At 44.9% G+C, this 24,848-nt stretch overlaps 1 protein-coding gene across 1 annotated transcript in view; it reads right to left on the reverse strand.

Annotated features, from left to right (window-relative positions):
• LOC142793076 (cell adhesion molecule Dscam1-like) overlaps positions 1-24,848 on the reverse strand; it is an 80,453-nt gene that overhangs the window by 41,602 nt on the left and 14,003 nt on the right. Inside the window, exons 2-3 of the mRNA XM_075885732.1 lie at positions 9,723-9,881; positions 9,132-9,284 (exon numbers count right to left, since the gene is read on the reverse strand). Of these exons, the coding sequence (XP_075741847.1) occupies positions 9,132-9,284; positions 9,723-9,881 (312 nt within the window). The remainder of the gene's footprint in view (positions 1-9,131; positions 9,285-9,722; positions 9,882-24,848) is intronic.

Here is a 24,848-nt window from a genome sequence, read left to right on the forward strand (position 1 = left end):
CTTCGCAGTTTCGGTGGGATTGGCTCACATTCGAACAAGCAACGTTATGACGTGATAACGTCAACATGAGACGTACCCTCATGTAAGATTATAGTGACTGCATGATGACGTCATGTGGTCACATCATAACGTGATGTTGATTTTTGCATCACTTGTGTTTGCTGGAACGGTGACACATCGGGTTCAAAGAGGCACCTAAAGGAGGAGATACCTTGGGAAGAGAGTTGCTGGAAGCTTTCCATATCAAAAGCAAGGACATAGAGTGTGTAAGTGACCCGTTTATTCCTTTTTTTGGCAATGAGTTCAGATATTTCAGATCGATGCTTGATTAGCTCTGCTACTGCTGCGCGCATGCACTTTAGGTGGTCTCTTCCGTGTTTTTCCCGAAATAAAACCAGCTGATGTTTGGCGCTCGCCGTGCACTGCCTTATTTTCTTATCAGCTATTTCTTTCTGTTCTTCCTCTTTGAGTGATAATATGGCGTCTGGTAGGTACCTAATGCTTTCGACTTATTATACAAATTCCACCAAAGACAATGTTAGTACCACGTAGCAACGACATTCCTATGGTACAAACTTGTACAGTGAATTGTTGAAAGCGCGGAAATCAGCTCTCCTTCACGCACTGCAGTGTTAAATTCCGAAATGCTTTCACTTATCAGACTTGATCGTATGCCGACTTTGTTGTATGATTCCCTGAAATTCTGCTTCAAGCTTGCAAATATTTTTAAAAAGGTCAGATTATGACTTCTGATGAACAGAACAACGAAAGAGAGAGAGAGAGAGAGAAGGAATGTAGGAAAGGTAGGGAGGTTAACTAGACTATGCGTCCAGTTTGCTACCCTACACATGGGGAGGGGGAGTAAAAGTAACAGAACAAAGATTTGAGTCACGAATAAGCACCTAAATAAGAACTGGCATTATTTGTTCGAGCAAATACTGATTACGCGGGTACGTGGATTTATACGGATGTATGCATGTACTATCGGCGTCAAATGAAACCCGAACAGCGGAGCGCGTGTTTCAAGCATTAGAAACAGTATAGTGTTGGCCGTCCAGTCATCACCATTTACAGACAGGCCCATTCGGTTTGGCAGCACTGCGCCATCCCCCTACAGTGCGTTATCTCCGTTTCTGCTGTAGTTTTCATATGGTGGTAATGGTGGCCATCGTGGGCGTGCCAAGCGCTTTTGATCACATCACTCGCAATTCCTTGCTTTTACTTCAGCATCACAGTGCAATCGGTGATTTGGCACGATAAAACGAAAAGAGAAATATAATCGGTTTGCGGTTGATTTTCAAACGATCGTCGTATCTCGTTCGCCAGTGCTGCTTCACCTGCACCCTTCTTTCAGAGGCCGAGCCGAAAACGCATCACTTTAACTCTAAATGCCGAGCGTTTGTTCGGAAGAGAGAGCGCGAAACGTTTCACTTTACCGGGACGAAGTGAAACAGTGTGAAATCGCAAGCATTATGAACTTACATTTGTTTATTATAAATAGAATTAGCCAGGAATTTCGTGACGATGGACTCCGTGATGACGAACCATGATACAATACTCGACTTCGGCTGCAATAGCTTAACCTCTGTTTTTTTATTTTGTTTCTTTCAAATCTCATACCTGAGCACAAGCAGAAATATTGCACTATAGGGGGATTGCGCAGTGCTGCTACACCAGATGTGCACGCCTGTCTGTGCCGATGACAGGTCGACGGCACGCACTATGCATTGATAAGGCTTGTGCCACGCACTCCGCTGTTCGCGTTTCATTTGATGCCGATATAGTACATGAACTTGTACTCATCTCAGCGAGAAATAAAATGAACTGGCTGAAGTAGGGAATGTTTCAAATTTGCCGGATTTACATGTTGCCCGAATAAGTTACCCCGGGTGTGCGGTTTCAATGGAAGCACCAACGGCTCCTCTTAATGCGATTTGTACAAAGACTTGTACAAATACTATCCTATAAAATGAAAGAGTACGCAAGAGCTCAGCAAAATACAGCAATGAAAAGTTCAGTGATTTCTTTTTCTACACGAGGCACGTGTAAATCTACTGAATATTTGCAATCTCATGTTCTCACACGCGCACTGTATCACCAACGCCTATTTGCGGACTGAGAACCATTGAATATAAGCGTTCAGCTTGTCCGTATTCTTCTTTGTGTTACCGTGTTATTGGATACCAGGTAGAATCTGCGCATGCACGGGTTTTCACAGAACGTAAACCTTTGCGTAACGTAAAGTACCCGCTGGATAGGATTCACGTTTGCGGTCTTATCTCCCATATCTCATTCGTTCGTAGGAACTCTTGGTATTCGCTGCACAGAGATTCAAGCCGCCGAGTGAAAATAAGACGAAGTACCAGCGCTAATAGTGATTACATTATTTCAGCCGCGCCATTTAGTGGGACCATACTGAACCAGGTAATCAAAATTGTTTTTGCAGGAACAACATACATTGTACTTCTGGCGTAAAAACGGCGCACCGGGGTTATTATACGAATGCGCCACCCTTTAAATCATTTATTCACTTTCACCTCAAAAATATTACGCGTAAATCAACGTGTTTATGACTGTGGTTGTACGAAGTGTCATAAGATGGTAACACCATCGTTGCAGTAACATTGTATTTTTCATCATTTTCTGCATATGAGGATACTGTGCACAGTAAAAAAGAAGTCTCATGATTTTACCGCAGCCATGATTCAACTCTACCAAGGTAAATAGCGTTTAAATGCGGCTAGCCTCACTATTAATAGTTTGCGGAAGCGTAAATGTGAACGTGTTAACGTACGCACGCAGATGATTACGTATACATATATAGCAGCTAAAACATTGAAAAACATGACTTCCGGTAAGACAGCAAACGCAAATCGGTATCCGGTAACACGTTAGCGTAAGGAAGTTTATGGAGAAGCTTAAAAAAGCCTCTATTGGCTGTTCAAAGCGTCGTCTACAGTGCTTCCTAATGCAATTTGATTAATTTTCTTAAAGATTACTTTTACTGGTGGCAGGTACCAAGTTACGGGAGGTCACATCTTTGTTTTCGCTCTATGGAAGCTGCATAACGCTGCCCCTATGCATTTTCACTGCTGTTAAGTATTGCCCTACGTGTTTAGTGCTATCTTTTAACTTCACCGGGTTTTACCCGCAAAGCGACTGCTAGCAACGCTCAGAACCCAACGCACCACAATGTTTTAGAAGTTTTGCGATCGTCTGAGCACATTGTGTTAAAATTACACGCAGGACACGAGTAGTAGAGTTAATGCGAGAGAGTACCAGCGATTACGGCTTGAATGCTGGATGCCTCACGTTTAAATGCCAACACACCTCACCGCAGATCAAATTATCGACGGCCGAGACGCTGTTGGCGCCTATCTCACAACTAAGCGCCTTCGGCAGTATATACTCTCGCTCCCAGAGACGCCATAATTTTTTTCTTCATCGCCAGCATGGTACGCAGTGGCGCTGGGAGTTAAAAACACGATAAAGCACCTGTTCACGCTGCGCCCCCTTACAAGAAGTAATCCGCGTGCCACTACGCCGTCTTCGGATGCGACAACCACCAGCGCAAGAGGAAGATATTGCTGAGCACTGCCTCTGAATTTCACGGCGCACCACGGGAATCGTGTTGGGGCGGGGTTTTCACCTTCCATCGATTTCCACGAGCAAGAAAATGCGCTGAGCTGCGTCGCCAGTGGATATATATAGTCGCAATCAGCAAAAAAGACTACGAGCCCAGAAAAGTATATGAGTAAGTATACTTATCGTGTTTATTCAAGTGCGACACCAGCTTTCCCGCTTTACAGCAGCGATTTGCGTGCCGCATGTCTTTAGTGGCACGAAATCATTGCCGTAGTGTGTCGCAGGCCGCATGCCAATAATAGGATCTATATTGCGACCCAGGCATAGATGCACGCCGCGCACGTTTAGTACAAGTGTAGCTGCGTACTATTGCGATGCAAAGAGACGCGAACGGCGCGGAGAACATGGCTTGCGACTCAGTCGAACTGCGACATGCCTCGAGCTGTCACTAGGCGAATCTGCGCTTTTCGCCGACGTTATCGTAGCATTTTAAAATCTTGTTCTCGCTGGCACTTCCACACCGCGTGTGTATTCCGAGTGCTCGACATGACTGGCAATCGATAAACACATGTAGTGCATGAGCGCAAATTGGAGCGAGATTCTAGCGCTGCTTTGAGGCCACCTTACTGCACAAATTCTGCCTAGCCACAGCCAAGGCACGCTGCAGTTTGACAGGGTCGAAAGCAACGCTTTCCATTGTTCGTGTTAGTACGTACCTGATGAAGCTGCTTCCGCAGTCTGCAATGCACGCGATGTAGACATTTCAGACTGCCGACGAAGGTCTTCTCAATGTTTCACACGAAATCAGCCCAAAATTTCATGAGAGGAAGAGCGCGGAACAGGCTTACAGCCGGACTCGGGCTGTAAGGTTTTGCGTTTGATTGGCGGAGCGTCTGCTCGCGTGGCAGTGCAGGGGGTTGCTTCTACGAGCTGGCAACAGATGGCGCGACACGCTTTTCAATATGGCAACACGCACTGAGCTCGCTGTGTTCTGCATGGTATGTAGCTTGTAGTCTGACTTTTCGTTTGGCGGGCACAGGTTCGCCCAGTTTCGTCTTGAACACGCCGACTGCTTCCTTCATAAACGTCATGATCGTGTGACAGTATTTCTATAGGGACATTTAGGAAGAAACTTCGGCGCGTGCATTTGCTTTAATTTTCAACGAAAACTCGGTACTGTCACAGGAAAGACTATGAAAATGCTGAATAATACGCAGGCAGTGAGAAGAAAAATGAAAGTTATTTTGGGGCTTTCTCATAGGAATGCTTCAAAAAAGTATTAGGTCACACTGGAGAAAACTAGATTGTGGTCGGTAGTTTTCATGCTCATGCCACTGCATAGGACATACCATCGACCCGCTTCTGGCTGAGAGTGTATTACCGCGAATCACGGCATGTGTATAATCTGGTTGCGTTATGCTCTTCCTCTCTCACTCTCACTTTTCTTATTAATGTGTGATAAAATTTCTCGGAAGGAGCATTAGGCTAAGCTTACCTGCTCGGGAGGATGGACTAATGTGAGTACGGCGAGGAACGATAAAGAGTAAGGGAGGTAGCTAAGCAATAAGTTCAACCACGGGACGTAAGAAAGACGACAGACACAAGTATGGTTGCTGATCTGTTTGCTTCCCTTCGTTAACCCATCGAGCAACTCGTTAAGGCACTCTCGTAAGATTTTGACAATAAGATGACGTAAGATATTGAGCCACGGTAAAACGGCACCTATGCTGCTTTGTCATCAAACAATGATAAAGCAGTCCACAATTATTAATCTATTTTTCGCACTTTACTTTCCAATATTATAAGATACCACTAAGAGCGTCTGCCTCTTTTGAATACTAATCACGTGTACGCCGTGCTTGGCTACCATTTATGTCGCTACAGTTGGGCCATCTGCATACCGGGTAAAAGGCGAAAATGCTCTTGAGTTATACTCTTAATCGGATGCTAAGTCAACGTTTGCAGCAGGAACATGTCTAATTACTATAGCTATTACGTGATGTTACGTGATTTCAGTTCAGTGATTAGTTATAACGTAATTTTACGTAATCTTCGGACACGGAACAGGCTGCCCCGTCATAGCTTTTGTATTCCATGCCGGACAAATCGGCGCGCATGTTGTAGAAGCAGCGCAAAAGTTGAAGAAGAGTGAGCAGGTACCAGTTCATGATTAAGATGATCAATACCTGGGACAGTGGAATGCGGAAAGCACACCGCTCTTAAAATGCGAAGCTCACTAGAAAATGAAATCAAGAGGAAGTTTATTATCGTGTGACCTACTTTCATCAAGAAAAATAGTAACAGAATATTAGAAAGCCGGAGCACACATGTTGGGCTGTTTCAAGATACGTCAAGAACCTAACTTCGGGAGAAAAGCAGTTGCGGAACTGCCTATGATTTATGAATCCCGTATGCGCAGCTCGACGTATTTTCTTTTCTCACCACCCTCTCGTTCATTTACGATTGCAAGCCGATAAAATTTTCTCACTCCGCAGTGTTTTTGTAAAAGAAAAATGTCCTAAATGCTGTAACACTTGAAGAACGTAAAATGAAAGACGAAAATTGACGTGTCAGAGCATGAATGACAGCATGAAAGATTTTGTGAGAGCATAGTTAAGGAGGTCGATTTGAATAAACAGTCGCTGAAAATTGCGACAGGTCGAAGCGCATGCGCATTGTATTCTTCGTGCACCAGTTAGTAACAGCCAAGTGCGTATATATATATATATATATATATATATATATATATATATATATATATATATATATATGTGTGTGTGTGTGTGTGTGTGTGTGTGTGTGTGTGTGTGTGCGTGTGCGTGTATGTCACAGTTCCTTGGGCATAATGTAAGAGAGAAACCAAAGAGCGCAACGTCCGAGCAAAAATAATGTGGTAATTTGCGTAGTTCTGCTGCAGAACTTTGCATACATCGAACGAGGCAAATCAGCAGCTACTGACGAGCAAGTGAACCAAAACAAAATTGTCTTGCAGTACCGGTGTCGCTTTTTTTATTTTGCGGACAATAATATGATTATTTTTTCCGTTGCGAATGCATGTTCCCCAAACGATCTCGCTTTTTCGTATGGCCTACACACCACGTCTCCTTCTTTGGCAGCAATTTTGACAGAGTGGGAACATCACCTGCACGCGATGCTCGCTGCGGTAGTTTCGAGCTACATGGCGAAATGACGTAGATAAGCTAGAAGAGCTTTAAACAAAATGACAAGAGTAAAATAAGTTTGTAAAGTGAGATTTTGTTAGACATGCTCTCGATAACTATTTGCATTACTAAGTGGTCATTCACCTCCACTTTCTCTTTAATTTAGCTGCGATAATGTAGAGCGACTAACCCAGTGTGTCATGAAAGCAACTTGAATACATTAGGAATAGAAAAGACGGAGATCAGAAACTTACTGGCGCCGCATTGTTGATTTCTATTGGAAAAAACCTGGAGTGTGAGTACAAAGTTTGCATGGTTTACGGGTCCTTGGGCTTAAGTGCTTGTTATGAAATCATTTTAGCGTTGGTTTTAAAGCACCTGGAAATAATTTATACTGCAGGACTAATGTGCACGATAATAAATGGTGGTTAAACCCGTTGATGCGTCTAGTTTCTGCACTGTTTGGAATAAAGATAACAAACGGGGCTCCAACTCGTCAGCACGTAAACAAGAGTGCCACAAAGCGGCTCCGCAAATTAAAGTTTGGTGAACAACAAGACCGGCTAAACATGGCGCTCCGATAGCGAGTATAGCTAGCAAACAACGATCTATCGAGGGGTGGATGAGTTTGCTCGTTCTCGGTACAAACTCAAATGGCGCACATTCAGCACAACTTTGCGAGAACGAACATCTTAAACAGCTTACTACGTCAACACTAAATCAAAGCTTCAATTTTGTGCCTGCAGATTGATTTGGGGCCACTTTGCAGCGATATTCAATCCTATAATCGTAATTCATTCGTCAGTGCCAGCATCACAGATATATCACTCAATGGCCACAATTGACCATTTCGCTGCAGTTACCAACAAATCAATATCACCATCGTATATACTGTCGCTTTACAACATAACTACGACACAAACGACACTGCTTTCACTGCATGATTCTGTAGCCCCAACACGGTGTTCTAGTGGTTATGGCACTGCAGTGCCACCCTGCAGTTCTCGCGATCGAATCCCGGCGGCGGCGGCATTTTCGATGGAGCCGAAAATGTTTGTGGACCGTGTATTTAGATTTAGGTGCGCGTTAGAGAAGACCAAGTAATCTGAACGTCTGGAGCCCACGACTATACGGCATCTCTCATAATCGTATTGTGGCTCAAAGAGGTTGAAGCCTCCCATATTATTGTACGAAGTTGTCTTTCTCGTTCTGTTTTTCAAAGATGGTAATAAGAGCACATTAAAATATGCACTACCATGTGTTTTTATGTGGAGGCCCTGTTTATGTATCATTTTATGTGCTTAATAAACTTTATTTTTTCTTCAATATATACCGCAATGCGAAGCGCCAGCGCGAGGAAACTTCAGTGTTTTGATTATTTGGTTCATTATTTAGGTGATTATTAATAGCACACCCTATTATACAGCTGTCGAGCAACAAATTGTCGAGCCCCGTTCAGTAAAGCCCCGTTCAGTAAAGGGCTTAAACAGAAACTACAGAAGGGCTTAAAGCCCTTCTGTAGTTTTTCAATGTTGCTTGCGTGTACCTACGCAAATACATACAAACGCACGCATGAATATACATAGAATTTGGTTTAACCCCAAACCCTTTCCCCCCTTTCCGAAAAAAAATATTCTCGCTATTTCCATACGGGCAAGTACTGATGACTGTCATGCCGATCATGATGAGTAGCCGTTGTTTTAGAAGTCATCTTAACACTGATTACATCGCTTAGGCTGGGACACAAACGTTTGTTATACTACTGCATACTTAAAGATGAAAACTGAACATGCGGAGGTGAGGTTTGAGAGAGAGGGGGGGGGGGCATTCATTTGCAATCTCGTTCCCCCGATGTCTACAGGTCGTTAGCTTGCCTAGGCACCTTGCTTTTGCGTAGGTCTACATTCTTACCGCCAATTTTTTAGCTGTTCGCTGCCTGAGCGCATGTATTAGCGGTATATTATTTAAGCCCGTGCAACACAGACCATCGGAGGGTAAAATTAGGCTGCCAGTTCGGCAGCGGAAAAATAATGGCGCACAAAACATATTCGCTACTAAATTTTGTTCGGTTAGATAGTTAGGTTAAGCAGGGTTAATTTTCTTGCTTAAGAACATAAATATTTTAATATGAGAGTTAACAATCCCTTTCTTGCAAGCCTTTCTATGCATAGATTCAAATCACCGCCTCTTCTACGCTCTGAAACATTGATTAGAGATAGTAGGACTACACTGCAACAAAGATTGCATTCTGGCAATTTGCGGGTTTCATTCATGTACCAGCTGGATTGTCATACAATGAACCCAGTTTTTACATGACACAAAAAAGGTCATGGTTATCATGGTCTGATCACTTAGTGAATCAAAAACACTGAACAGGGTACGTACCAATGATGATTAGTCTGGCAAGTGTAGAGCTCCTAAAGACTTTTCCCGTGAGTCTGTGCTTGGCCTGGCAATAGTACTTGCGGTGGCTGTCCGTGCTCGTGTCCACTTCGCGGACGTGTAGCTCACCAGATGGAAACACAGTGTAGCGACCACCTGCGTCACCGGTGATGTACAGTACAATCTAAGAAAATAGAAAGAGTCCTTTCATTCTTTTTAGAGACTCCTGAATTGCCGTGTGTATGACTCTCTTTAAATAGACGCGTCAACTCCAACTCTCTTCTGTAACCATTGCAATCTTTTCTGAGAGCCGCGCGACCCACATAAGAGCTAACGCGCCTCCTCAAAAAAAGTTATTACGAGGCGATTTAGGACTATCCGAAAGCAATTAAACATAACTTCTTTTTTTCATGAACAGTGCAAGTCAAGTGAAAATATATCTCCTAGACACACACAATTATGCTCAAAACGTTCACCAAAATATTTGTGAACGCACTCACTACTCTTCGTTTGGCCACATAATTAAGGACTGAGCTTAGAAACTTTATAATCATTATAATGGGCTCATCAGCGCAGTTGAGAAAATCATCTCACTTGAATTTGTGTCGGCGTGTATGACGAGTCCATCGTCCCGCACCCATGACGTCACCGAGACGTATTCCTTGACGAAGCTCGGTATCTGGCAGCGTAGGACGCCCGTGTTGCCTTTGATGACGAACTCGTCGTACACTTGTACATCGAACTCCTGGTTCACTGCTGCGTGCATAAAAAGAGAAAGAAAAGAAAGACACAGCTGAATGGTAGTGAAGTTGATTTTGCGTTTATTCAGAAATACAACGGCTGACTTCGCGTTCAACTTACAGTAGGCAAACGCATGTCTATCATTTTCACCTGAAGGGAGCGCTGGGCTGAGAAATGGTCTTTTCGCGCTATGCATGGCATAGCAAACAAAAATGGGGGGGGGGGGGGGTGGGGGGAGGGGGATTTGTGAGTATGAATGTATTCAGATGACAATGGCTCGGTGGAAAAGGAGAAAATCGTGTTACACACCATGAGCCCTGTGTAGGAATAGTTGAGAAACAACCAGTTGTGAACAAGCCTTTGAAACATCTTCATCAGTTCCCAATCAGCTTTGCTGTAAGCTCTGACAGAACTGATTGAGCTTTGTTGCTATAATAGCCGAGTAAATTCACGACCAAAGAAAAAAAACAGACTCCTATTAGCATTCGATTAGTATAAAGATTATGTCTCAAAAAGTTTTACATAAGTTTGACGAACCTGGACCAGTGTTAGCTTCGTTCCGAATAAAGAGTTTGTGTAACAGCTGCCCTATAACTTGGCTTGAGAATATCTCTCGCAAGACCAAAACACAAAGTTGTCTCTCTGCATATACGACATACACAGTCTACACGTGTATACACAGTATGCACATGCACACACGCAATATACACACGTGCACGGGCTTCTAAGGCACTTTGTTCGGTTTGAAGAGACACAAAAATGAAAACGTCCCTTTAGGGCGTCTTTTGCCGAGCAACAATAGTAGTGATTTCTTCTGCGTACTTGCGTTTCTTTGGTTAAAAGCTACGCGCTTGTTATCTTTCTCTCAAGAATGATACTGCCCCTTTAGCGCACGCCGTGCTCCACCTAAAAGTATCGGGTGCGAGGCAACGAAGCAAAAAAAGCCCTTCACGCAGATGACGGTTATTGCTGTTGTGTTGTAGAAACCACAACATAGAGGCAAATTGAACCATCAAATATTGAAGGAGGAGGATTGAAAGATTGATTGATTGATTTGTGGGGTTTAACGTCCCAAAACCACCATATGATTATGAGAGACGACGTAGTGGAGGGCTCCGGAAATTTCGACCACCTGGGGTTCTTTAACGTGCACCCAAATCTGAACACACGGGCCTACAACATTTCCGCCTCCATCGGAAATGCAGCCGCCACAGCCGGGATTTGATTCCGCGACCTGCGGGTCGAGGATTGAAAGAGGAAGGAAGCATCAAAATCAGGAATGATGTGGTAGTACCATAGCAAAAGAGTTCAAGAATTTTCATGTAAAGCCACTACTTTCGAAAATTCATCCTTTTCTCAAACAGGACGTAGTTCGAACGCGCTGGCCGATGAAGCTGCATTATCCTCAACTATCTTTTTTATTCATGAAACTGATAGCGAATCTGCCAGTCATCATTTGATTTATTTGTTGTAGTTATTATTATTATTATTATTGTTATTATTATTATTATTATTATTATTATTATTATTATTATTATTATTATTATTATTATTATTATTATTATTATTATTATTATTATTATTATTATTATATTACTATTATTATTATCATTATTAGTATTATTATTATTGGCACTGCATCTAATTTCTTCTGTGTCTGAGTTGAATTGCTTTGCTATGTTAAGGGCTAGCTCGATTGTATAGAACTTTGTGGGCACATTTTATTTTATTCATTGTCATTTTGTCATTTCGCTCTTTTTTGCTCATTGTTTCGGTGTAGCAGTCACTCGTGCGTCTTTTTTTAGGCATAATTGGCTCATTCTGTGCAAAAAGGAAAAAAAGTCTCATACTGACTTATGTTTTCAATGTTTCTAAGTTAGAACTCTTGTATATTTTTTTCCTTGACACAGTGTTTTTGTTATAAGTACTTTCTGTCGTTTTATTGCATTGTAAAATGTAATATTAACAAATGTGTATATATGTAACCACTCTTGCCGACGACTTGGAATAAAAGTCGGCAGTGTTAGCTACATGAATAAATAAAACTTAGCCCAACGGCAAGCACGTTTTTAAAAGACGATGGTTTTTTCGTAAAATACTTGCCGGCAGAAATTTTGTCTCTTTCTATCTGTCGGTCTGTCACATCATCCAGGCTACCATCCAGCCATGGTTAAAAGCACTTGCTGAAAGTCCAGCTGTACTTGATATATATATATATATAAATTTATATATATATATATATATATATATATATATATATATATATATATATATATATATATATATATATATATATATATATATATATATAATGGCTATAACAATATAATGAGATCTCACAGACAATAATGCCAATGAAAGTATAGGGGAAGATATTAGACCAAATTGTAATGTGATTATAAAGAAAAGTGGGTGAAAAGCTAACTTGCCGTGGGCATGATCCGAACCTGCGACCTTCGAATGACGCGTTCGATGCTCTACCACTGAGCTACCACGACAGCTATCCCCTCAGCCACTTTATAGGGTTTATATGTGAATTAAACGCGGGAGTGTCAGTCAGCGCCACCAGTAGCCATGGCGGCGATTGTGGCACACTTTTGAGCCTCTTTGGCGTCACGTAGCACGTGAACTTGTTACGTGTGGGCAGCTGACCAATAGTCCCTCGTATACAACCTAAAGGCACTAAATCTGCCAGTACAAGACCCTCGTTAATGAATAAGGAAAGAAGTGTATACCTAAGGGCTCGTTCTTCCGTGTTTTTACACAATATTAATGAGATCTAACAGACAATAATGCCAAACAAAGCATAGGTGAAGATATTAGACCAAATTGTAATGTAAATATTGCCACCAGCACGTAGTAGGTCGACAGCAAGAGCGGCTCTCAATCTGGAGGAAAAAGAAGATCGCGTGCTTCTTCTCTGCTCGAGAGCCAGCCAGGACTGATGCATCGTCCTAGAGATTGCGACCCGGTGGTTTAATAAATCCCCCCAGTACTTGTGACTCATCGTGACAAACTGGTGGAGGTGCTGGGTAGTCTCACGGATGCTGCAGACTCCCCCAGGAAGCCGTGATGCGAGTCCAGTGCCAATCAATACTCCCGTGCATCGGACCAGCCGCCGAATCGGGGGATTGCCTCCGGAAATTGACGATACTGCTCCAACCACGTCGACAAACATGACCAGCGCTTCGGTGCAAACCTCGTCAACAGGCACGGGAAGCACGACGTCGAACCGCTATACGTTGGAAAGCCCACGGGCACCGGCGACGTTCCTTGGCACGGAGCACGAGGACGTCGAGGACTGGTTGGCGGACTTCGAGCGTGTAGCCACCTTGAATCAGTGGGACGACGCGGCAAAACTTGGTCGTGTCTATTTCTATCTCGAAGACGGGGCACGTACGTGGTATCAAAACCGAGAGGAGCAGCTGACGACGTGGCCCCAATTCTCTCGTAGACTTTTGCAGACATATGCCAGTGCTGATCGCCAAGAACGAGCTGAACGAGGTATTCTGGCCCACGTCCAGTTGCCGAACGAAACTGTGACCACGTACGTCGAAGACATGACGCGCGTCTTCCGACGCGCCGATTCAAGAATGACGGAGGACAAGAAGTTGTGTCACTTGATGCGTGGTGTCAAGGACCAGCTTTTTGCCGGCCTCGTGCGCAGCCCTCCGAAGACGGTCGCGGAGTTCTTGTCCGATGCCTTGACAATGGAAAAAATGCTGCAGCAGCGATCCAACCAATACGACAGGCAAGTCAGTGGCATGTCTACTGCCGACATTTTCACCGCCACTAGAACCAGCAACGACCGTCTACGTGAACTCATCCGTGATATAGTACGTGAAGAGTTGCAAAAGGCTGGTGTAACACCTCATCCTACGGTTAGCTTAATTGCAACTGTGATCAAGGATGAGCTGCACCAGGCCCTCCGGAACACCTTGCCTCCTGATACAGGTGCACCAGCTCCTGCTGAATACCGCCGTGAGACAACCTATGCGGAAGCCTTGAAACGCCCTGCTGCATCGCCACCATTACTCGTCCATCCTGTTCCTGCTGTTGCACTCCAGTCAGCACAGCACATAACCGTACTACGAAGGCACGTACACGCCACCGCTTTTGCCCTTTGTCCCTGGCGCTCCTGTCGCCCATCGTTTGGTGCCACCAGTTCAGTACATCAACGATCGGCGCACATCTCCTCGGTAGTCTGATGTTTGGCGCACACCTGATCGCCGGCCTCTGTGCTTTCACTGTGGAGAAGCTGATCACTTGTACCGCCAGTGCCCATATCGCCGTCTTGGGCTTCGCGGCTTCTCTGCGTACTCACCGCCACCCCGTTACGGCCAGAGACCGCGCGAAATCGAAAACTACCTCGTCCAGCAGCATGCACCACCGTCTGCCGGGCGCCAGTCGCGCTCGCCATCACCGAGGCGATTTTCATCAACGCGCCAGTGGTATTCTACCACACGATCTCCCAGCCCACGCCGGGAAAACTAGCCCAAGTGACCTCTGGGGGCGGGGTCGCTGAACGTTGAAGTGCTGAAGACCTCCTATCAACGCAGAACCGTACAGAAACCGGTTCGACATCACATACTGCTGCAAAAGATGGCCGACTTTCACTCGACATAGCAGTGACAATTGATGGTTGTGCAGTTAATGAGTTAGTGGACACCGGCGCCGACTATTCCATACTGAGCGGGAAACTGACAACGAAGCTGAAGAAAGTCATCATGCCGTGGCACAACTCGCAGATTCGGACAGCTGGTGGCCACGTCGTTACTCCGCTGGGTGCCTGCACAACTAGAATACAGATCCAAGGGTATACATTCGTAGCAAGCTGCCTCGTTCTACGCGAATGTTGCCGTGACGTCATCCTGGGAGTTGACTTTCTACAGGAAAATGGAGCTATCATTGATCTGCAAGAGCGCCGCGTCACGTTCTCAGCCCAGCGAGCAATCAACGTGCAGGATGACGGAAGGCGTGTCGACGTACTCCGTATTTCTGAACAGAGCGTGACGCTTCCTCCACGAGCAAGTGTTCTAGTCGACGTAACATGCCGTGGTTTGGGCGATGGCGATGTGGTGGCCGAGACAAATTTAGAACACCTCCTGCAGCAAGGCATTTGTGTAGCTAGAAGTGTAATACACCTTCGTGATGGCCGATCTGAATTGCTCGTAACTAACATTAGCAACGAGCATCGACATCTGTTCCGTGGCCCTTCGATAGCGTTTGCCCACGAAGTAGCAAACGTCACCAACTGCCTCACGTCAGAACTAGTGGATACCACCGACACGTCAATGAGTAATATTGACATCAATACTGATCTGTCCACCGATAACCAGACTGCGCTACGAGCGCTCTTGTTCGAGTTCAGGTATTGCTTCGCAAGTTGCTCAAAGATCCGCCAGACGTCTATCACTCAACACAGGATCATCACGTACGAGGACGCACGCCCGATACACCAGAACCCCTACCGCGTGTCGGCTAAAGAACCTGAAGCGATACGTACGCAAGTCCGCGAGATGCTTGGCAATGGCGTTATTGAACCATCTAACAGCCCGTGGTCATCTCCGGTCGTTCTTGTCAAAAAGAAGAACGGGTCGCTACGCTTCTGTGTCGACTACCGAAAGCTTAACAACGTGACCAAAAAGGATGTGTATCCGTTACCACGTATCGACGATTCGCTGGATAGACTTCGTCGTGCCCATTATTTCACTTCTCTCGATCTCAAAAGCGGGTATTGGCAAATCGAGGTAGATCAGCGAGACCATGAGAAAACAGCCTTCGTGGCTCCAGACGGCCTATACCAATTTCGAGTGCTCCCTTTTGGCTTGTGTTCAGCGCCGGCAACTTTTCAGCGAATGATGGACACTGTCCTCACAGGGCTCAAGTGGCAGATTTGTCTTGTCTACCTTGATGATGTGGTGGTCTTCTCTACCACGTTCGAGCAGCACCTTCACCGCCTGCGCAGCGTGCTGGAGGCTATCCGATCAGCGGACCTCACACTAAAGCCACAGAAGTGCCACTTCGGTTATAAAGAACTAAAATTTCTTGGACATGTAGTTGGCGCCGAAGGAATCCGTCCCGATCCGGACAAGCTTGCCGCTGTTGCCGAATTGCAAGCTCCTGTCGATAAGAAAGCCGTCCGGCGCTTCCTTGGTTTGTGTGCCTACTATCGCCGGTTCATTCATGGCTTTTCACAGATAGCAGAACCTCTGACTCGTCTCACAAGGGACGACACGCCGTTTGGCTGGGAAAACGAGCAACAAGCAGCTTTTGATGAGCTGCGACAGCGCATGCAATCAGCGCCCGTTCTCGCTCATTTCGATGGTGATGCCGACACGGAGGTCCATACCGACGCTAGTAACATTGGGCTCGGTGCAGTGCTCGTTCAGCGTCAAGAGGACGCCGAAAGAGTCATAGCCTACGCCAGCCGCTCTCTATCTCGTGCCGAGGCGAATTATTCCACTACGGAGAAAGAGTGCCTCGCAGTCGTGTGGGCAATCACAAAGTTTCGCCCGTACCTTTATGGTCGTCCCTTCAAGATAGTGACGGACCATCACGCGCTCTGTTGGTTGGCAAGCCTGCGTGACCCTTTAGGACGGCTAGCACGGATGAGCTTGCGGCTGCAGGAATTTGATGTCACCATCGTCCATAAGTCCGGCCGTAAGCATGAAGACGCTGACACTCTGTCACGCGCACCCCTTCATGTCGTCAGTCAGGAAGCAGAGGAAGACGAAGGCTTCCTAGGTGCCGTTAGTGCATCAGACTTGAGCAAACGGCAGCAAGATGACGCAGAGATTCGTTCAATCATTGATCATTTAGAAGGTCAGGGCGCAATGATACCACGTCATTTATCCCGCTCGTTGACGTCATTCTGCCTGCGAGACGGTGTGCTGTACAAGAAGAACGCTCGTTAGAACAGCCGTGCTTACCTCCTGGTGGTTCCTCGAGACATGCGAGACGACGTCCTCTTCGCTTGCCATGACGAACCCACATCCGGTCATCTGGGCTACTCAAGGACACTTGTTAGAGTGAGTGAGAGGTACTATTGGCCAGGACTTTCAGCAAGCGTCAAAAAGTACGTAAAGAGCTGTCGGGAATGTCAGCGCCGAAAGCAATCATCTGTTAAACCAGCCGGTTTGCTTCAGCCCATCGAAGCACCCTGCACGCCGTTCGACCAAGTCGGCATGGACATTCTCGGGCCATTTCCCCTGTCTGCGGACAGCAACAAATGGGTGATCGTCGCGACCGACTATTTGACACGCTACGCTGAGACGCAGGCGATCCCACGAGCCACGGCTTCTGAGGTAGCACAATTTTTCATGCGCCACATCGTGTTACGACACGGTGCTCCTTCCAGTGTAATAACGGACAGAGGGACGGCATTCACGGCGCAGCTTACGGACGAAGTTTTCAAACTGAGCAACACCAGACACCGAAGGACAACTGCGTACCACCCGCAAACCAACGGACTTACCGAGCGACTGAATAAGTCCCTCGCAGACATGATCTCAATGTACATCGACGTACAGCACAAAACATGGGACCGGATCTTACCTTACGTGACCTTCGCGTATAATACCGCCGTGCAAGAGAACACGCGATTCACGCCATTTCGGCTTCTCTACGGCCGCGAAGTGCAGACCATGCTAGACTCTATGCTACCGTGTCAAGACGAAGACGAGTTGGCAACTGACGCCGAAGAATTCGCAGAGTGGGCTGAGGAAGCCCGGCAACTCGCGCGACTGCACATCGGCCAGCAACAGCAGGCAGACGCACGACGCTATAACACCCGCCACAGAGAAGTGTTTTACAACCCCGGAGATCAAGTTTGGGTGTGGACGCCCGTCCGCCGCCGTGGCCTTAGTGAAAAGTTACTGAGCCGGTACTTTGGCCCATATAAAGTGTTACGCCGCGTCAGTGACGTGAACTACGAAGTGGTTCCGGACTCAACACCCCATGCACGGAGCAGGACACGACTGAGGCCGGACGTCGTTCATGTGTTGCGCATGAAACCATTTATTGCGCGTTGCTCGTAACTTTTCCTTTACCGTACAGCATTCTTTGTGTTTTTTGTTTATTTGTGTTAACTTGCTCTCTCGTTCATTGACGTTTCTTATATTGGCATGCTCTTCAATTTTGCTTTCACTTTATCCAAATTTCCAATTTCTTTTTCACGTGCCTATGTAGTAGCATCGCGGTGATGCTATGTACTTTTATTTCCTCTTTCTGGGACTTGGTTTTTTTTTCTTTTCGGAAGGGGGGATAATGCCACCAGCACGTAGTGGGTCGACAGCAAGAGCGGCTGTCAATCTGGAGGAAAAAGAAGATCGCGTGCTTCTTCTCTGCTCGAGAGCCAGCCACGACTGACGCATCGTCCTAGAGATTGCGACCCGGTGGTTTAACAAATCTCCCCAGTACTTGTGACTCATCGTGACAATATGAAGAAAAGTGGGTGAAAAGATAACTTTGTTGTATACGACGGACTATTGGTCAGCTGCTCACTTGTAACTTCACGTGCTACGTGACGCCAAACAGGCTCAAAATAGTGTGCCACAATCGCTGCCATGGCTACTGGTGGCGCTGACTGACACTCCCGCGTTTAATTTACATTTAAACCCTATAAAGTGTCTGGGGGGATAGCGGTCGTGGTAGCTGAGTGGTAAAGCATCGAACGCGTCATTCGAAGGTCGCAGATTCAGATCCTGCCCACGGCAAGTTATCTATTCACCCACTTTTCTTCATATTTACATTACAATTTGGTCTAATATCTTCCCCTATACTTTCCTGGGCATTATTGTCTGTTAGATCTCATTAATATTGTGTAAAAACACGGAAGAACGAGCCCTTAGATATACCCTTCTTTCTATATATATATATCTATATATATATATTGCCTTTTAATGTTTTTATGGATTGTCAAAGGCTTCACTTAGCTCGTGCATCACACGTATACACCCACCCCCAAAATACAAATCTACGTTTCCTATAGACAGAAAGTCCCCGTGATCGATGAGTGTGGCTGAGTGTCAGGGCCTAATGCAGCACTCGTCGGTAGACAGTGGCTTTCAAGCATGCATCAAGCTGAAGCGTTGTTTATATAAGCCTTTGTTGTATGTCTGTCGCCCAGTGTGGCACTATATATGCATAATAGTGTAGTGTAAATATCTGTTGCAGTTGTGGATAAGTTATTTTTTCTTCTAAGTTTTCTGTTTTTTTTTCTCTGGCTCCTACAAATTTACTGCTAGGTCACTGTACTCGCCGCACATGTAAGAGGGCACGTTTTGGCTTTTCAAACTCCGCTCCGCTGATGCGATTGTTGTCATAGCGCACTTTTGCAGTCTTTTCTTCACGACATAAATGCTAAGTTCTGCAATTAAATATAGCGCATCATCGTTAATATAATGACGCATCTGATAATCATAGCTTGTTGCAAGTGATATTTCAATCGGTCGTTTGGGCGTCATGCGCGATGATAACAGCAGCCCGCAGGTCTTTTCATAAGTCCAGATTATGTACTAGGTAATACTGATAACATTCAAGTATAAACTCGGAGAAAGAAATTCAGAACAAAATTCAGTCAGATAAACCACGATTGCTACCGCTTTATTATTTTAAGCTTAGTGAAGGCGGGAAAGGTTGCAAAGACAATCGAAAACGTATGAAGAGATAAAAAGTGTGCTTTCTGAGTGTATTATAGGGCGGAAAAACGTTACGCGGGGAGCATTTTCCTGTAAAGAAGGAGTGACATGCAATGTGCCTTACTGCAACAAATAAAGGAAGTCCTAAAATTGTTACAACACTTTCGGAACGTAACAACTGAGGCATTCTCGAGTGCGAGAAGATGATGCAACATCTATAAATGTCGGGGGTCTTGAAAACCGTCATTATGATACATTAACCAAAGCCTTCCGGATGCAAAACGGGCTGCGAGACTTGCATAAATTGAGGCAACGTTGAATAACGCTGCGAAAGACTGAATGCGGACTACGCGGTACGAAAAATTCAAGCAGCCGGAACGGCAACCAAACGATCTCGGCGAACCCGCCTGCACGAACTACAGGTACGGTGAACTAAAGCAATTTCCGAGAGTGTCTGTACGGAGAGAATCTGGACAGTGCGGGTCAGCGAATGCCTAATTCCTCTCGGAAACCACTTACGAGCACCATTATGGTGGCCTCGCACGACTGCCGCCTTTTTTATATGTAAACGAGTATTCAAATGAGGTGCTTATGAGTGTTGCGCGAATGACGCAGCGAGAGTCGTCAGCCTGCGAACTATTCTGGCGCAAGCCGTGACATTCGTTGAACAACGTTCAGCATTCAAGATGGGCTTTGTGTGCAGTACCCTGTGCTGCCACGATGAAAATAAAGCGCCTATAGATTGGCTTATGGTTAATAACTGTTAGTGTTTTACGCCTAAAAACCACGCTGCGAGCTTGAGGAACGCCGTGGTGGAGGCCTCCGGAAATTTTTGCCATCTTGTGTTGTTTAACTTGCCTTTAAATTATTTCACACTAACGGGTCGCTAGCATTTCTCCCCAATCGAAACGGAGTCACTGCTCTGGAATTGATTTTCGAGCCCTTAAGGTTTGCATTCGAGCACCATAACGACTGGCGCACCAAGCGGGCTTCGCTTTTTGTTGTCAACAGAGTGACGTTTATTTCGATAAAGCCTACATGCAGTACTGAAAAAGCATTTGCACACTAACGTTGACGGCTGTAGAAACTGTATATCGAGAGCAATACGTAGAGTACGTAGAGGAGAACTATGACGAAATATGTAACACCAGAAAAATGGCTCTGTGCTGTGGCAAAATGTTCTTTGAGAAAAAAGCTGCGTTTTAACAGTAGGGGCTCACGGGGATATGACACAGAGCGATTTCCTGTAATTAAGCATGTCTTGTTTTTGGGGCACTCAACCCTATATATTGTTATAATATTTGTTCTATTGTTATTATTCTCTGAATTTGCTATTTGGCTTGCACTACTTTCCTTTCACGGATCTTTAGAAGCCTCCCTGACCGGGAAGCTTCTAAAATGTTTGCAGAATGCACACGGTGCACGCAGAGTGCTTCAACTAAAATGAAAACGCAGCAACAACACGAGTGCTATATTGAATCTTCATCTTCATCGCCTTGATAGAGCATTCCTTGTCGTTTATCATGATTTGTAACATGTAAAAATTTTGTAAAAAGTTGATTTTGTTAATTTAGGAATCATAGGGAATTTCTGAGGTACACTTGACAGTTGAGCATAATACATTTTGTGATAAAATTTAAAAAAAAAGGGGCGGGGGTATAAAACAAGAAAGTAAAGTGCCAATCGGTGCTTAAGCGCTGATTGGCGCTTAGAAAAGTTCTTTTACTTTTTTTTGCCCCGCCCCCTCCCCCTCTTTTTTTCACTAAATGTTTTTTTTTTTCGCGCCGCAGTCAAGTGCTCTTCAGCAATGCAAGCACCAACTCGGCCACAAAGTCATTCAGAATATTTTATAATCACATAGTTCCTGCCTTTCAGAATATTTGCTGCTCTAGAGTATGCCTGTGGTTTCAAAAAATAATTTTGGTGCTTTTTCCAGCGAAACATTGACAAGAAATGTGGGTAAAGATTGGCCTAGTCTCTGCGCTCTCATCAAAAGAACCTTTCTGGAAGTTTGTGTACTTTTCTTCGGAGAAACAGAAAGCAAAGGAAAACTCTGACATGTGTTGATTAGTGAAATTGAGCTGACTGGAACTAGAGTGAGTAGCCTAGGTGTACTTGCATTTTAACACGAGAGTGTTTTAAACCGGGTTCATCGAAAACTCTAGTGACATGTTTTCGTCACACTAATGGGTTCTAAAAAATGCGCACAATCAGGACACAAAAACGTTCCGTCAACGGGAGTCGAACCCACACATCAGGGACCACGACTGCAGATGCTGGGCACGCTATTTATTGCGCCATGGTCAGATATTTTGTAGGCTTTCCAAAATACGTCTTTTATATCTACCGCTGTGCTCTCACTATGTTCTTGTAAATTTCAGTTGTGCATTTTGACCATGGCATCTGCGATTACTTCCTTCAACACGTAGTTTTTGAGCATCTGCCCCATTTGTCGCGTTTTCAATATCAGAAGTTCAATCTTGTCAACACCTTAACGCACCCCTCAGCGGTGAGCTTGCCACGAGTGTCAGCGTCGCTCATAGCATCCATACATACCAAACATAGTTCTACAACCTCTGGAACGTGCACCTGTTTCTTCTGGATGTAGCTATGCATTAGCCACTTATGCTCGCCCAGCGAATAATCGTGGCCGGCCTAAGGGACGACATGACACGTGTTGTGTTTCTCTATGGCACTGGCGTTCAAGAACTCCAACACCACGCGAGTGGCTGACCTTGGCACAAGTTCGGCGTTCAATCAGCCACACTTTTCTGGCTTTCACATGCCTTTCTCTGGTTCCAATCTCACCATTAACTACTACAGCTACTACAAGCATTTATGACCTCAAGAGTTTGCTTAATAATTAATGATGGACATTAGTAGTCATGATGTGGATGTAGGGTTAAGTGTTAGCGTGAATGCGTCAGCGCTCCACATTCTGTAGTTTAACAAGAAAGAACAAACGTAGAAAAACTAAGAAAACAAAAATAAAAACAATCAAATAATTGAAAAATGATTTTAGCACTAATACAATCTTTCTACCTTACTTGAGAATTCAGTCAAAAATGTTTTGCCACATGTTTTATTACCGCTGCTGTACAGCCAAACTTTGTTGAAACTGAGTTTCGAAGTCTCACGCCCTCCCCAAGACATTGTTAAGCAGGGTTTAATGCCCGCTTCCCTGAGAGTTGAGCAGAGCACTATAGGGAAATGATACTATAGGTGACGTGGAAGGTCTGCAGTAAAAGACAGCCTGCAATTTATTCAACCGCTATTCTATCTGTCTCATACACATCTTCTTTTGTTGTACTGGCGTACTGCTAACCCAAGCTAAAGTCAGGTTACTTGTTGCAAAAATACTCAAGTATCAGGTTTCGGCTGCTGCTGACAAAAAGCACAGACTTCGAGAAACCAGTACGCGGGCTTCTGTTATAAAAACCTTTCTAAATGCAGCATTGTTGAAAATTTTGCAATAATGTCTCGATGAAAAATAGTGAACGAAATGCCCGCATGCTCAGCTGGTATACAGGCAGCAGTGAAAGAGGTTAGTCTCGCTCAGTTATGTACGCTAACCAGATTACTTTACAAGCGCCATGTGCTTCATCACAAAGACCATAAGAATTGTTCTCCGAGACATTACTACCAATACTTTTTTGCAGACTAGTTGGTTCATACTTGAAAAATTGAATTGCTGCACAAACTTGAAGGAAAACAAGGGAGACAGAAAAGAACGCAGTCAGAAAAGCTGCGCTCTTTCCTGTCTCCCTTGTTTTCCTTCAAGTTTGTGTAGCAATTCAATTTTTCATTCATTACTACCACTGAAGAGCCTGTTCTCGCATGTTTTATGTCGGACAAACTCACGTGTGGCGTAATATTTCAAACGAGGAAAGGCACCACGTCACAGTCAAGGGGACAGGGGGAAAATGTTTGCAGAAACTTCACAGGCATTTAATGTTCTCGGTTACACGACAATGACCATCTTTTGCACACTAGGCGTGGTTAGGCCACCATGACATATATGCACTTTATATGCCTGAACTCTATATGTGGTGTAGAAAGGGAAATCGGAATGACACAGTTGATGGGACCTTGCGTCTGTTGAAGCCAGTTTAAGCGAATGTCTAAAAAAGGCGTGGCTTTTCGTCTTAAACCATTGAACGCATTCCACGTTGCCGACTTGTTGTAGCTTACAGACCCTTGAGAACACATGAAACAGTACGTGCGAAGCTGTTCTCGCACTTTATTCCCATTTATAACTTTATACGTAAAGCCCCCTGTGAAATAACGAACACGCAACACGCCCCGCTAACCTGATAAGGGTCTTAGGTGAGGTTCCACTACACACATCGTAATATAAAGCCAAACGTTGCTTCTATCTGATGAAATTGACTATAGGCAAGAAAACACCTGGGCATCCCAAAGGTGGTCATTGCTTCTGCGATGGGCAGAGCCTGATATCTCATCTCATAAAGCCGGGACTACGGTGCTTCGGGGCTACGCTACTCGTTTCACTGTGCATTTGTTTGAGGCATGCATCTGGCAGGCGTATAAATGACCACCATACTCTTAGCTGATGGGCCCCGTCAGTGGTCATTCTTTCCCTATGTTCCTTGGCAGATTCTGTGCAGCGGTTATTTATCGAATAGTCGTCCTTCACAAACACCAAACTCTGCTCTATGTTCTCTATATGCGAAACGGAGGCCCATTCGAGACGTATATCAAGCGATTCCCTAAATATCAGTGCAAAAATGACACCATAAAAGTGTGTAGACACAGCAGCTGCTCATTCTTCTCGCGTTCATGTGCCGATAATCGTCACCGTTTATTCTTCGAAAAAAAAAACGCTGTACAAATATCACATATTGCACGAAAATAAACAATAATGAAAATAACTTTTGTTCATGTGAAACGTCAACCCAAGTTGCAGTGTCTGCGTGGCAGTTCTCGTACCACAGAACCACGGTACTTCTTAGTTTCTGTCATAGTGTACTTATTGAAAATGAGGTTTTTGTATATGTATATAGCGTACAAAGTACCTAAGGCCACCTTCGTAAACGCACAATAGGTGTTACAAAACAAACTTCATACAACACTGCGTTCTAATAGACTATTAGAACAGTACTTTACGCGAACTGTGTACACCAGTCTGGCTGAAGCTATAGCTGTTCATAAGTCTTTTAGCTGTACAGTCTTCGTATCAGATGCGACAATGATTACATCATTGGTTTTGCGTGCCTTTCTAACAGACGAGTTTTCTGTAACTCTGCATGTCCACTTATCAGAGCATGAACAAGGCATACCATTGCTTTAGGGTGGTAACAGATAATTTGCGCTGTGA

This window comes from Rhipicephalus microplus, chromosome 2, assembly GCF_043290135.1.
Source record: "Rhipicephalus microplus isolate Deutch F79 chromosome 2, USDA_Rmic, whole genome shotgun sequence".
Lineage (NCBI taxonomy): Eukaryota > Metazoa > Arthropoda > Arachnida > Ixodida > Ixodidae > Rhipicephalus > Rhipicephalus microplus.